We start from the raw sequence: 15,592 nt of genomic DNA on the forward strand, positions 1-15,592 counted from the left end.
TATGAAAGCACATCAAACAATTCAATCAAAAAGTACAAACAAAGGGGAAAATATCGTGTTCTTTTTACTATAATATTATTAATTATTTTAAAGGAAAGTAACAATATTACAACCAGTATGTTACATAGAAATGAAAAAGATTTAACTATTCTGTGAACAAAGTAAATTAACAAAATCATATCACGTGGTAAACAAAGAAGGAGAGAAGAAAAAAGATGCAAAGTATTTATTTGAAGAAATTCATCTACCTGACGATAAGCTGTTGTTGTCATTTGATTAACAGATGGTACACCAGTAGCATTTTGTAGTGATTTGCAAAATTCTGTTAATGAACAAGTAAGAGTTGAGTTAACATTATGGTTAGGATTTTCTGCTGTTATATAAGTTGAACGAATAGGAGTATTAACCGATGAAGGTGATATGGAAGTTTGTGAAGGAGTCTGAATTTGATTGATACTGTTCATTGCATTCACTTGTAAATGTTCTGTATCTTTGTTGTTAGTTGTAACAGAACATGAATTAAGATGTGAATTGTTCATTTGAACTATAGGTGAAACTATAGTAGGCATTTCTTTTGTATCCTACAATGCAGTAAAAAAGGACGTGATTATACTAAGTTCTTACTATCATCTTTTAAATATTCACATTACAAACAATTAAAAATAGAACGTGACAACACTTCTAGATAAGATATATTACATTTAAGGATAACCAGCCTTTTCAAATGTTCAACAAAAGTGATATCTAGCATTTTTGAGCGTTCTTCCGTTCATTTAGTGTATCAATCCTGCATTTAAAAGTATAATTTTCACCGAAGACATTATTTTAACCATCTAAAGGTATCTACGTGTCTTCTGCGGACGCATCAGTGTAGTGTAACCCAACTTGCTGGACGCGTTAGAGTTTGCAATAAATGTTCAGCGAAAATGATGCAATTAGATGCAGATATTTAATCACCAAATGAACAGGAAAATACCGGATATTGCATATACATTATACATTGAGAGGAAGATGTGTTACGAATTCACGGGCACGTGTCCTACCTCCTAAATACAGGCTTATATATATGTATATATATGCATAAATAATATTTTGAGAATTTTTTCCGGATAACTTGTTGTAAATAGTTGAATACATTCGTTGCCAAACTATCAAATAAATGGAAAATGAAGAAAACTTTATAACAACTTTCAACCACTAGTACATGATAATCTTGAATTTTATCTATTATTGTTTGACTGGTCATAAAGTAACACTTCCATTTATGCTTTAATTCTAGCTCAAATTCTTGTATACTGTTATGAAAGAATAAAAATGTGGTATTGTTTCTGATCAGTATGAATTTCATCCAGCATGACACACCTGTGAATTCTCGTTCAATGTGACGTTATTTCAGGTTAATATTCTTGTATCGATTAAGTATAAATTTCATTCAATATGACGAGTGTGAACTTTTGGAACTATTTTTTCGCATCATTATCTACATTTTTATTGCTTCATTAGTAGACAACAATGTTGTTAGATTTCTATATACCTCCTATTGTAAGGTTTTATTGGATCTATTGAATGTCGCTATAGGTTTTACAATCCTTTAGTTATTGTTAATTAATTATGTACTGCTTGTTTAGCTCTCTATTCCTTATGGTATGATTTCTAACTTGGTAGGATGTGTGCTCATTCATTTTAAGTATATTATTTGTATGTGTTTTGAGTAATGAATTGAAATGATTAAGATAGAGAACAAATCTGCTTCTTGTCTGCGTCTTCTGACTGGCTACTGAGTTGGAAGGAGCTCAAGGACCAATAAGCTTTAAGGTCCTGAGTGTTGTACATCGATTGATATGTCAGTTCGTGAATTAGAAAATCGATCCTCCTGCTCATAAGTGAACTAATCGTTAATCATGATCTATGATTAGGCAATATAACAAGTGATATCGATTAGAATTTTAAGTCACAACACGTTCAACGTGAAATATTCACTGCACTGATTAAGGTAAACTATATTCTGTGTTTCTGCAGTAATTTTATGTATATTTCCTTATATGTGACGATAGTACGTGTGTGAGAACCAGTATATAGATGAGTGTACTTTAGTTTTGGGAATGTTATTTTACAGAGTAAGTAAATCTTCATTTCCACAAGTCATCCGTACGTTTACTTCCTTTTGTGGGAATTTCAGTAGTTATGGTCTTCAAGTAGGACAGAAGATACAGCAGTAGGGTGATGCAGACAAAGTATATACAGAAGTATGTCCATTTAGAAGATGTACGAACGGTAGAATATAATAAAAATAAAAATTTGTATATTGAAACAAATATTGTTCACCGTATATATGTGTATTAACTTACTGAACTACTGAGAACTGACGAAATAGAATTATAAGCATTAGACTCGTTTACTGGATAGGTATTTCGTGACATTCGCAAACAATTTTGGTCTGATTGTAGACTTTTGACTCGTTGATCATGATTAATTCTTGGAGATTCTGTATTTGTAAGACTAGTAAATTCATTTGATTTTGACAACTGAACAAGAATTTTATTCAAACGTGAATAGGCTGTCGCGTCACAAATCGACGAATCATGATCACTTAAACGACTAAGTAATTTCACAAGCTTTTTATCATTATTGCTTACTTCACAACCTGTCTGAAAATAATCTTCAATAGTATTTAAGCACCAGAGCCAACCCCGTTTACACCATTCAATGCATAAAGAAGAGATGTCTTTTGAATCATTTGAAACACCACACCAACTGTTGTAATTTGACGGTATTAAAAACAAGATATGAGAACCAGTATATTCTGTTTTATTGCACTGCATATTTCGATTCACCATAGGACTGATATGAAAGTTAAATGATTAAAATCAGTAACATACAATAAGAAATACTAAAAAAAATAGACAATAAATACTTGTACACAGCACTGCTTGTACTACATTCGACTGTAAAATAATTCTGAACAAATATTAACAGTACGTTTTGATTGTGATAATGATATCTGATAAAAGAATCACATAATGTTATAAAAATAACCATTGACATATGAAAGTTTAGTAATTATTTGAGGGCATTCATATGAGACACTAACTGTTATATACCCTTGAAATGGATATAATTATCAAACGAAATGATAGCCAAGAAATGAGCATACAAGCGGTAATATGTTGTCCGTTTTTTAGAAATATGAGGACAAGTTACAGTAGCCAAAATAATTTCCTTACATTTACGCTACTGTTAAATGTTGAAATACTAGATTTAGCAGATGAAATAACTTAGGTGGAAATGTATTGAAGAGCTAGTTTACAAACATAACCCAAGGTATGGTTATTTCTTAAATTGAAGTTTTGATTGATTATCACTAAAGATTAATTAGACTAAGGAAAGGGGGCAAGTGGAGTTTATCTCTGGAAATCTCGACATTTTCCCATAATAAAGATGAAATAACAAGGGATGTTTTATTTTTTTATCAAGGAATGTATAGATTATTTTGAGAAGTACAAAAATCCAGAATAAATAAATGTCACAGTTATCTAGTTAATATTTATAGAAAAAAGCTTACCTAAAACAACGATTGGTGCCAAATTTTTTGTAACCCGAACAAAAAGAAGCATTGTGTGATTGAATGACTGGAGTACTTTGTTCAGTTGAAAAACCTAAGATATGATTCTTCAAAGCAAATAACCAGTATTGTAAAGGCCATGATTCAAAAGTTTCCAGTCGACTGAATGAACAATAGTTCATTAAATTAGTGAGACCTTGAGCAACTCGAAACAAAAAAGGTGGACTCATAATACCACCTTCATAATTTAGACAGCGAGTAGGATGGAATATAAGTCGTAGTTGATTCAGACCACACTGAAAAAACGCACGATTATCGTCCTCCAATTTATTCCTGTAGAAATGAAACACACAATTGCAATTTTACACAGGAATAACGAAAATAACAATATCAGATGTTTAAAATGTGAACAAATCAAATGTATACAATAAATCCTTGAGACAAACGATTGCTACAGTGAACCAAGAACCAAACCAGAGAGTCAGGTTTTAGTTTCACTGGATCATGAATAACCCATGAAACTTGTACCTTTTGATGTTTACAAAAATAATTGGTCATCTTTATTCTTGCATCCAATAACTGTCACACATGAGCATGTAACGAGATTTTGTGGGTTACCAGTCAGTCATACCGTATTAGAGAGTAATATATATTTATAAACATTGTTCGTAATGTAAACAACTCAATTCGTTTGTTTATTTATCTAAACATAAACATTAATACGTAAAAGGTACTAAAATATATACGCGTCACACAAAGTAGATATCAGTAAATTTGTGAGGGCTGGAATACTGCCCGGGTGCCTAAACCGAAGCGGGAGTCACTCACCAAGCGTTTGACTTAGAAGTTTAAACAACAAGGCAGTGAAGCAACGTTAAGAAATGCAGTCCCAAGGTGGCTGGGAACAAAGAATAGGTTCATACTCCATCTGTTCCATCACAAACATGGAGTCTATGCTTATCACTGGTTTGTAATCAGAGTTTTCCAACTCCCCTAGCTGGACCCCCTTACCCACCAACCCGGTTTAAGAACTGGATATTCACTTTTTGCCCTCTTAATTTCGTAAACAACACCCGCGCCATGAGAAAGCAGAATAGGACTTGCCTAGCAGTATCTATAAACGCGTGGCTTATCACTGTTGCCTGTAACAGGGCATTTGGAGGTCAAAATATATACTTTCGTCATAAATGCTAGAACTAACCCTTTATAACAGCGATTTTCCGATCCGACAGAGGAGAAACGATGCTCTACTAGTTTTAAGACGGAAATTAATGTTTGAACACCAACTAAATGATAACCACTGCAGACGATGTCAAACAAAATCTCTAACAGTAACACATATGTAGGCGTTAAGTTCATGTAATCGTTCACACATTAATGAATGTAGATTCCCTGGAAGCATTAAATCCAAATATTTTAGTGCGCCCCAATATATTTCGACAGAAAATTTACTACTTAGTTCATAGAACGGCATTTCATTGGCCAAAGCCCCCAACCCTCAGTTACTAAGTACTACGTTCGAATCCCGCTCCAACAACATAACAGTTTGGGCAACCAGATTATATTATTAGCTTCCACCACATTTTGAAAGTGACTCGAAACCAAGTACACGACTCTGTGCCAGGTGAGTGAATCAAAATTTTAAAAAAGTGAGATTGAAGTTAATTGGTTGACAACTTTTGATTTCAATTGTACTCTAATATTTAACACAAAGTTTCGTACCAATTCATTATACTTTTAAATACAATTATATTAAATCTGGCATAAAGATATCGACATTAGGATATATTTTTTTCAAGAGTTATATTGAAGAGAACTTAGAACCAAACATAGTGTATTATACTACTGAAGTAAAGCCAAACGTACTGTGAACTAAATTCTAATGTATTCTTGGTAAGTAATGACCACCATGAACGCTGTGTAGAAGTGGCAAGTTGCACAGTAGGTATCAAACACAAAGGCAGGAAGAGAAAATCGAGTCCGACACCTGAAATGGTTGAGTTAAATGCTAACTGTGACCTAAGAGATTGTGCGTAATTTGAGTTTGTTTTGGAAAGACTTCGTGTAGAAATATGAAGAAAACAGGTGATCAGAAAACAAATTACGTCGATTTGATAAAGTTGATCAACATTTGCGGTTGAATCAGATTTAAGCTCAGAAGGTGATCCAAAAACGGGTGATGGACAAGAAAACTCCAACTTGGGAAATAGTTTTTTGACCGCTGTAAAGAATTAGATAAGTTACTCATATTAAAAAAAGTCTAGTAAAATTAAATTATTATATGAACTTTCGAAGCATGAAATCAGTTAGTTCTTATAATGTATCTAAAAAGGACACAGAACCGATATCTTTACATTTTCGGTGATAAGTTAGTCAGTCAGGTAGTCATAAACAGCGTAGAATCTGAACAAGTGTGTGCTATATCCGAATGAGGACTAAAATAATGATAACTTCCGAGACTGATTTATGGACAATTATATATATATGGCCATAAGCTTTCAGTTGACTCACTAACTACTGTTATGCGATTTACTGTTCTTAGTCTATTGCCAATTTACTATTTGTAATCTCCCTTAGCCAAAGCCACTTTTGGCTTGATCATATATAACTGTTATCTTTTATTCTATGTTGTGATGTGGTCGGCTATGTCTGCATGTAAGCTACGTATGCTTGAATGTAGTATTCGCATAGTGGAGGTTGATTACTGTGTCCTGAACTGTGGACGGGGCAGGGAGAGAAGCTACCGAATCGAAGACCAATACGAAATTAGCCGTTGACATACTGTTGAAACGAATTCCAATTGACGCTTTTGTCACCTGACAGGGCTGTTAAGTCATAGCTTACTTAATTACGCCTGTTACTTCTAGTGAAAGAGCCTAGATCGACCGCCAGCATTTTCCATCGAACTCTGTCCCGGGCGATCCTTTTCAGTTGCTATCCATCTTTTTGGTATCTGCTTTTGATTCCTGACGCAGTGTGTTCCTAAGTTTTCCTCTTTTCCGTTTCTTTTTAAGATTCCAAGTCATGACTCACCTCATGATAAAGTTTGATGGTTTCTACAATGTGTTTCCTACCCACCTCCAACCTCTTCTCGTAACTTTTTCTTCAGCTGGAAGCTAGTTTATTATCTCCCTGTTGCTGATGGCAACCGGCCAACGGACATTGATTATCCTGCGTAGACAATTGTTTCTTCGTCTTTGAGTAGATCTTGTAAGGCTTGGAACTTGTTGTTGAGTTATCTTGAATTCGTTGAGTTTTTCAGTATTTCGAAGGACGGCTTTAATGGACATTTATAATGCTGTTTTCTCAGTTGTCCAGTGCTCCTTTAGCTTCAGTTTCACCTTGGCAACCACCAGGTAGTGATCTGAAGCCACGTCAGCTCTTTCCTGGTTCTCAGATCTTCAATTGACCTTGTGGTTTTCTTTAGTAATGCAAATATGATTGATCTGGTTCTTTGTAGTGTGATCCGGTGAGACCCAAGCAGTTTTGTGCACGTGTTCGTGGGGGGAATACAGTGCCGCTTGTAACCATTTTGGTAAATGCACATAGATATGCAAACCTCTCCCCATCTTTGTTTTTTTCTCTCAGTCAGTCCATGTCGTCTAAGGATATCTTCATAGCCATTGTTGCTCATCCTGACTTTAGCGTTTAGGTCTCCCATCAGGATGGTCAGGTCCTTTGCTGAGCACTTTGCTATAATAGGTTGCAGCATCTTGGAAAACTGATCTTATCGTTGTTATTGTTATAATTGGTGTGTGCACAACATTGGATAACATTCCCTGTGAATCCCTCCTTATTTGTTTTAATGATGCTTAGATGATTCTGAGTCTATGAGATCCCCATCCTACAAGTGCTTTACGTGCTTCTTTGGACATCACCAGAGCAACTCCCTGAGTGTATGGAACATTTTCTTTTTTGTAACCAAAGTACAACAGCATCTCTCCAGAATCTAACCTGTTCTGTCTAGCTTGGGTCCAATGGGTTTCACTGATTCCGAACACCGCTAAGTTGTATCACCCCATCTCCGTAGCTGTCTGATTAGTCCTCCCGGTTTTCCATTGTCCGGACATTCCATGTACCTATATTATTTTTGCTATGGTTGTTAGTTTATAACTGTGTACTAATTCAAGTTACCACTATTCTCAGAAGCATAACAAGGGGAAGTTAACAAAAAGAGCAATATAGAAATAATAATACTGACAGTGGCATAATGAACATTTAAAATACCATTTAATGACTATGACTGAAATAATATTATTTAGTAAGATACTATTTACACAAATGTGCATTTGAGTAATTATAATCAAATTTTATAAATCCTAATGATTATCCTCTAAATGTGCTAAAAATCAATAGGCTTGAAATCTGAATAATAATGTGAAATTGAAAATGAATAGATGTCGCTCCACAAGTAGCATGGATATATTCAAAAGTTTGTAAGAACAAGTGATTATTAAATGACTACTGATACAAAAAATATGCAGTATTAGTGTAAGCATCATTAAGTAATGATAAATAACTTAAATAATGGGACTTATTTACCATGTATAGATATTCATGCAATCATCTATGAACTACATTTTTTCAAGTCTAGCAGCTAGTGAAGCTACTCAGTTACCCAGAATAAAGTGGGTGAGGTCGTGCCTTAACCTACGATTCAATGGTTGAACGCTGGATACTTCAACCACAGAGTGAACGCCCAGCCCCAAGTATCTACGCTGTCAAATGGCGCAGTAATGGTTACAACATTCGACATTTAACCATTAAGTCGAACATCAAAACTGCACTCCACCTGCTCCGGTTTGAACAATCAAAGAGTAACATTAGCACTTACAAAAAGTGTAACTCAAAGTGAAGAATATAAGGCTGTAGTTTCTAAATGAGTTAGAATAGTGCACACTACGTAACATCTTACACCGCATTCTCGAAATAGAGGGTTAGTAAGTGATCTAGACACTAAAATCAATAGTCGAACCCTCAGTTGACAACGGCTAAAATGCCATCGTACAGTAGATGCAATTACACTTTAAATCTCTGTGCAGACAAGACACATTACTTCATACACGTATCTTTTCTGAACAGTTTTACGTTTGTGGAATAATTTGTGACGACGCACATTACGTCCGGTTCTACGTTCATAACAAATGGTAAGACAATGAAAATTATCCAGATTACCATCGAAAATACTTTTATAGGCGGTTGAATAACAGATTCAAGTTGCACAACTTCTAGAGATACAGAAAACTGAAGAACTATTGCATTTCACTTCGCGTCTAAAATGATTAAACACATTTAATAATACTGACAGAAAATTTTTGGTGAACACTCAAGTACTTCGTAGTTTTAATAGTAGCAAAAACTAAAACAACATATTTAAATACAGTTCGATTAAGACCTATGCGGTAATAGTAAATGAACTTACATTTAAGCAGAAATTCCAGTCTAGGCAAGTTGAGAGTAAAATCCTCGTCACTTACATTCAAGAATGATAACTGTTGAGCACAAATCCACAGTATAAGATTTAAACAATCAGGGGATGTTAAGTATTCTGAAGACGGGAAAAATTTTCTGGATAAAAATTCGACAAATTACTTAAATAAAAACTATTCCTAAAAACTGGTCAAAGTTGCACGAGAAACATATACGCAATAACAGACAATAATCGTATTGAAAATTAGAGCAGTCCATAGTGGAATGGATAAACAAAGTACTAAAGTCAAAAAGCCTGTTCTAAGATGTACAACACTCGATTATATTGTATGGTATACAACACCTTAGGCAAAAGGATGGAAGAGAATTCATACATGTATATCACTAGTGTTACTTGGCAAATGTGGTTGCTGAATATACACCTAAACTTTTGGGTTGGACAGTTACCGACGAATGAATAAATTAACATAAAAAATTGAACGTAGTATTATAATCATTATTATTGTATGAGCCTTTTTCCAACGCATACGCTAACCAGGCACATTTTAATAAATAGCTTTTTGCTGTACAAGCTAAAAAGCAGTCAACATAATGAATTCCCGCCATCAGTATTATGTTTCTTACTTAATGCTACAACAAGTGAGAGAACAAAGTTAGGCTAAATTATTGATTACAAAGAAGACACAATGTTAGTTGACATAGAAGCAGGTTGGAAAAAGCTAGGGGATACCAAGCCAAGGCTTGATATTAATGCGTCAACTACTACGCTTTACGTTGCATGTGACTAACATTGACTGCTACTTTGAGTCATGTTGATAAATGTAAACTACCTGGTTGGAGTCTGCGCAACTACTGTGGTTGGAGACGATAGGTGGTATATGTAGATGTATTCACTTTGCTTACCACAAAATCCTGATTTTCAAAATTATTTTAAACGTTTTACCTCACAAACTTATTTTTTTCGAATCGTTTTTTGATTAATCTTTCTTATCACTGATACTGCTGATGAATCTATGACACGATGTAGTGTAGCCGATACATATTTGTGCTAGGTCGTTACGTTACATATGGCATTGATATTGAAAAGAGGGGTATCGACAAAATAAACCAAACTGGAGCTTATGTGAATTGCATATTTTTTTCGGACTAAGTGGGAAAAAATTCGGTCAGATAATACAATAATTAGTTAGATCTGGTAATCTATAAAATGTTAGACCTTTGGAGCTTACCGTCAAGGGAACCATGCATTTCGAAGGTTTTGGATGATTTCTGGTCATCTGTATCAAAACTATATATATCCAATGTGGAGATTTCAGATAACACAACCTCATCAGTCAAACTAATTAGCTCCTTCCACGTTAACGTATTCAAGCTGATCGCGTTCTCCTTATTAGGTTTTGTTTTATTAAGTGAAGTTGAAAATAAGTGAACCAGGTAAGTAGCCTGAGTACAAATTGAAGAACATTCTCGACGAAGATGATGTCGAAGTGAAGCAGAGATATTGGAAGACGCAGGTGTAACATCGGGCTGTCGAGTATTACTTACACGTTGATAAAAGTGGAATGCAAGGAAGTGTGGAAAATCTGAAGACTAAGCACCAAAATAACAATGAGTTAAGTTTTGAAACAAATTGTTTATCATTAAGTGAAATATCTTTAGCATTACAGTAATTGATCCATACGAGAGTGGAATCTTATAAAGCACCTGCACTTAAAATCAACTCGGTAACCAACGTCTTAAAAACAATTTCTTGCGTTACAACCTTAATTGACACATTGTTGTGAAGCGTTCTATGTCGGACACTTGCTAGTAAAACCGTCTGAAACTCCTTTAAGTAGCCATAAGCTGTATGAATTGACCTCTCAAGTAGAGAGTACGCATTATACGCCCTTGTCGTAACGTCAGGTATTCGCAAATTCTTCCAACCCCAACAATGAACCACGAAAGCGATTAATGTAGGTAGTAACTAAATTATAAAAACACTTTTTAATTAGAGTTACAAGAGAATTCAAACACTTTAACCCTGTTTCACAGTTCTATTGTACGCCAAAGGTTAAAGTCGTGTTGGCTGTTTTATAATTCAACGTCTTATATTTCTCTCATCTGCAATTGACCATCTAGAGATTCCCACAAAAACAATTAAAAGACTGGGACTAAGTTGTTTACATCTAGGGAAACTTTTTCTTGAATCGAATAGTGTATTAGGAAAGTTAACTACTCAAACACATAGTACTAGCATCTGTTCACAACTTTGAAGTAGAAATGAACCCTAGAGGCACTGTGTTATCTGAACCGAATGATTCGTAACTCCATACTACTGAGGATTGAGAAAGATTACCATAAGATACCAAATATTCGCTAAAATGAAGACACAGTTCTAGTCAGCTACTTAGTAGATTGCATAATAAAACTAACCTCAGTACATTTATTCATAAAACGCCGTTGAGCATAAACACCACCATAGAAATTAAGCCAAATAACAGCGAATTCGTTAAGGATACTTGAATCTTTAGACTGTAATTTACTAAGTTCACTAGAGACTGCTTCTAGCTGGATGAGTAACTGATGCATATCAGACAAACAGGAAGTTTGTGATGTCACACGAATCAACTCCATCAAACAAACTGCACGAACCAAACATAACGACTCCAAAGGTAGTTCTGCTTTAGAGGTGGAAAGTTTCGCAGGCTAAACGTGACTTATAACTAAGGAGGGCACTTACTTCCAGAAGACTCAGGCAGTTATGAAACCAGCCAGCAATACCGATATGTCGTCCAGCATTAATGCAATTCAAACAGCGTGAGAATCCATCTACAATAGATCCTGACTTGCAAAGCAAGTTAACAAGTCGAATACAGACTTCGGAATCACTCTCATCTTTTTGCTGAAAAGAAATGGTAAAATGACGAAATAGCATACCAACTGAGCTTCCAAAAGTTTTAACAATTCTGGGACCTTGTCGCCGCGAGTCAAGACTTTTTCCTAGAGACATGAGATTGCTGTAATAACAAATACTTTTAACAGAAATGTTATTTTTTCAGAAGGAAACATGTCTTGTGCTACACCGGACCAGAACTAAACAATTATAAAGTGTAAAGAAAGTACCTCAACTTCCGAAATATCTTGTGACTCCTGCGCCAGAAGACAAGCTTAAAACTAATGAGCGAAAATGAGACACATACCATGCAGTGCAGTGCTTTTATCGAGATTGGTCAGTGTTCGAAGGGACTTGTAGGTCCCTAAGGCTCCTAATAAATCATCCATATCCTCCTGAATTTTCGCCAAAAGAGTGTACGCAGGTACAGAATCGGGTCTAAACTCCAAGTAACCTTCAACATAACTGCAGAAATAACTGATAACAAGTCCACTGACCTCTTAGCTGTTGTGAATTCACTGACGCCATGGTAAAGTTTTGCTATCTCAAGAGCTTTCGATTTTCTCTAAACATACGTAAAAATTGAAAATTATCCTCACCTCGTTTAGATTACAACATCTAGCAAGAAGATGATAAACATGTTTATCAACCTGCTCCTTATTACCCAACATGCCCAAATTTTTTGAACACGAAGTGTCCTTTACTATACAATCAAACAAACACTTTGTAGGAAACACATCTTGATAGAAGAACTTTCACCTTAATTTTCAACAGTTCTGCTAGGCACCATTTAGATCATGGAAATATATTTTTTCCTTCCCCACTACGAAATGATAAGAGTGCTCTAGAATCTATCCGACGGTGAGGGAAAATTGATTAGGAAGATCAAATTTAACCTTAGAAGGAATGTTTTAAGGCAATGGAACTTTGCCTTGCGAAATATAGCCGACACAATTGCGATCTCTTCAAGACGTAAAACACCCCAAATATCCCTGGCTCGGTCTCACTACGAGCATAAGGGAAATATATAGGAATCAAAGATGCAACATGGCATCACTTACAAAATGGGTTCCTGAAATAATTTTAAGTTTGCTCACACCCCAACTACCCACAGCAATATGACGAGATATAATTAATCAGTTATCTTTGTCGAGCATTTGAAGCATCCGAAAATTTCCAGCAAGAGACATTAATTTTCATTTGGTTACAACGTAGTGGGTGAGGCAGTCTTAAAACGAGGATTGATGCAAGCCCTCCATGTTTAGATTTACAAGAGATCTAAATATCCTTACCTCACTCAGCACTTGATTCAGATCGGTACAATCGTGTGACACAAAGTGCGAAACCATGGACAGATTCAACCACAGTACAAACCAACTCGATCGGCAAGAGACTCACAGAGACTGTTGACCGAACAGACAACAGAAAACGGAGCAGTTCGTTATTGCAACAAGACCTCAGATCACTTCATGACAGTTCAAAGGTTATGCTGGTATTACTGGAAGTTCGATGCCAAGTCAGCATGGTAAAATCAGCCTGTCCACATGTTGTGACAATTGGAAGGTGTACCTAAACAATCGTGTGGTGTATATTAGAGCCTGGAATTCGAGCACGATCATTCTGGTGGATACAAGTGTAGAGCTTTGCATCACTACTCAGAATAAATCAGATTTTAGAAAAACATTCATAAATACGCTTCAAGCCTCCATCAGAATAAAATTCGCGACATTTGGATGAGGGACGTTGTCTCAAATTTCGGAGTTTCAGTGACAACAAACTACGAGGAATGATGATATTCACGTCGACTTAGTTGGAACATACCGCAAAATTGCAATAACTGAGGAAGATATTCCCAATACTGATATTACTATATCATCTATATCGTCCTAATTTATGCGAATGCCTTCGGCCTGAAGAATGTTACACAAACATATCGATGGTGCATGAACAGATCTTTACAAATCACGCCTTTCAAACAAATATGCATTGGTGATTTATTAATTAGTGGTACCTAGTTTAAATAACGAAGATCATTTGAGAGCCTTGTTAGAATGACTAGATGATGATGCAGTAAACGTGCACCGAAGTAAGTCTATTTTCAGAATTAACGTTGGTAATCCTCGGACATACGGTAGATCTAGACGCGACCAAACCAAATGAAAAAGATCCGCATGCAATAAAACAACGTATTCTGTTGAATTCATAGAAATAACTTAGTAATTTTTCAGGACTTCATCAACTATTTCCGTCGACGAATGCCAAGCACATACAACCCTTATCGTGTACCCTTAGAGGAAAACCAAGTAATTTTACGCTAACTCCCACTAAAGATTGCAACTGAAGAACCTAAGTTCATATATCTCGAGCATTTAAAGAGAGTTGGAATACTGGTAACATCATTTTTGTTAGATCAGGCAGAAATAATCAAAAAGGAAAAAAGAAACATGCCAGTTACCCAATTTAGCATGCTGTGAAAACAAGAATAACACAGTCTACAGCAAACCGTCTATACTGTGATGCAATAAAAAAACAGTGAGTTCAAGTAGAATTATTATTTGCGATTTCATCTTGATTCTAAGCAGAAAGATGAACTATGTGGACTAAGGTATCCAAAATAATTTTGTATTTAGGTATAAGACAAAGTTCTATTGTTTCATGAGACAAATACATGAATATCGATCGCAAGAAATTGTCGCATTTACTATGAACCAAGGAAATAATCAAATGGAAAAGCATTCACGGATGGGTTTCTTCACATACTTATACGGACAAATAGGGTATGGATTTTACACTGTTCTCAGGTTGACGACAATCACAATATATAATTAAATATCGGAACATAATTTCGCAATTATCTTATTGACAAAGTCCCGAAAACTGCGACGAATTGTATCTTCAAACAATTACCTAAAAACTCGTAGGAACCGGTTGCATTCGCAAAATGACTCATCCTTGAGGAAATTTTCACGATTTATTGATCTATTTATTAACTTTATATTATCGTGTGGTAACGACGTTAATGAAATATTTATCTTACTTACTTCGTATATGCTCTCTCAACTAATTCCATTGATAACAACTCAGATATAAAAATTCGAATACGATATTATTTGTGAATCATATATTTCGGACTTTCGATAAGGTAAGTGAACGATAAGTTATGAGAAGAAATGCACGTGAAGTATAGGAGTAGAAATAACCAACTCAATGAGCAATAAGTGACCAAGTTTTTATACGTATAAATGGAATACAAGTAAGTTTACGGTCACACATGCACTTGTATGCTCAAATGTATAAAGCGTGATCAAGGTTACCCTTGATTGATTGAGAAAGGCGAATATATAGACAGTAGGGCAGATAGGAGGATTAGAACAATTTAAATGCCCAAAGACTAGAATAAGTTTCGTAGCGATGTGATGACAGAGATTTGCAACCTTTTTTTCCTAAGAATATAAGAAAACAAAGATTTAATACATAAAATAGCTTTTCATATCCTGGAGCAGAAGTAATAGAACTCTGCATGCTAACTAGTGATACCCAGAACTGTCCAACTTGTACTCTGTTAGTTACGTATGGACCAGTACTCAAGTCGGGGAGAACTCTATGAGCACAGTTGAAGGTACTGTATTTGGAATTCGAATCATCCGCAGAATAATGTACAAAAGAATCATATTTGTACACAAACATCACGTTCGCCAAATCTTGGACGAATATTCGACTTTCTG

General features: G+C 35.3%; 1 protein-coding gene across 1 annotated transcript in view; it reads right to left on the reverse strand.

Moving 5' to 3' along the window:
* RANBP2 (E3 SUMO-protein ligase RanBP2) overlaps nucleotides 1–12,550 on the reverse strand; it is a 28,808-nt gene extending 16,258 nt beyond the window's left edge. The window contains exons 1-14 of the mRNA XM_051214233.1: nucleotides 12,467–12,550; nucleotides 12,365–12,432; nucleotides 12,175–12,332; nucleotides 12,098–12,141; nucleotides 12,008–12,067; nucleotides 11,912–11,974; nucleotides 11,715–11,876; nucleotides 11,408–11,680; nucleotides 10,222–10,582; nucleotides 8,985–9,110; nucleotides 5,429–5,783; nucleotides 3,563–3,895; nucleotides 2,349–2,841; nucleotides 249–581 (exon numbers count right to left, since the gene is read on the reverse strand). Coding sequence (XP_051067387.1) covers nucleotides 249–581; nucleotides 2,349–2,841; nucleotides 3,563–3,895; nucleotides 5,429–5,783; nucleotides 8,985–9,110; nucleotides 10,222–10,582; nucleotides 11,408–11,563 — 2,157 coding nt within the window. The 5' untranslated portion in view covers nucleotides 11,564–11,680; nucleotides 11,715–11,876; nucleotides 11,912–11,974; ... (3 more) ...; nucleotides 12,365–12,432; nucleotides 12,467–12,550. The remainder of the gene's footprint in view (nucleotides 1–248; nucleotides 582–2,348; nucleotides 2,842–3,562; nucleotides 3,896–5,428; nucleotides 5,784–8,984; nucleotides 9,111–10,221; nucleotides 10,583–11,407; nucleotides 11,681–11,714; nucleotides 11,877–11,911; nucleotides 11,975–12,007; nucleotides 12,068–12,097; nucleotides 12,142–12,174; nucleotides 12,333–12,364; nucleotides 12,433–12,466) is intronic.
* Between the last annotated feature and the right edge of the window lie 3,042 nt (nucleotides 12,551–15,592).

The sequence above is a fragment of the Schistosoma haematobium genome, chromosome 2 (assembly GCF_000699445.3).
Source record: "Schistosoma haematobium chromosome 2, whole genome shotgun sequence".
Classification (NCBI taxonomy): Eukaryota; Metazoa; Platyhelminthes; class Trematoda; order Strigeidida; family Schistosomatidae; genus Schistosoma; species Schistosoma haematobium.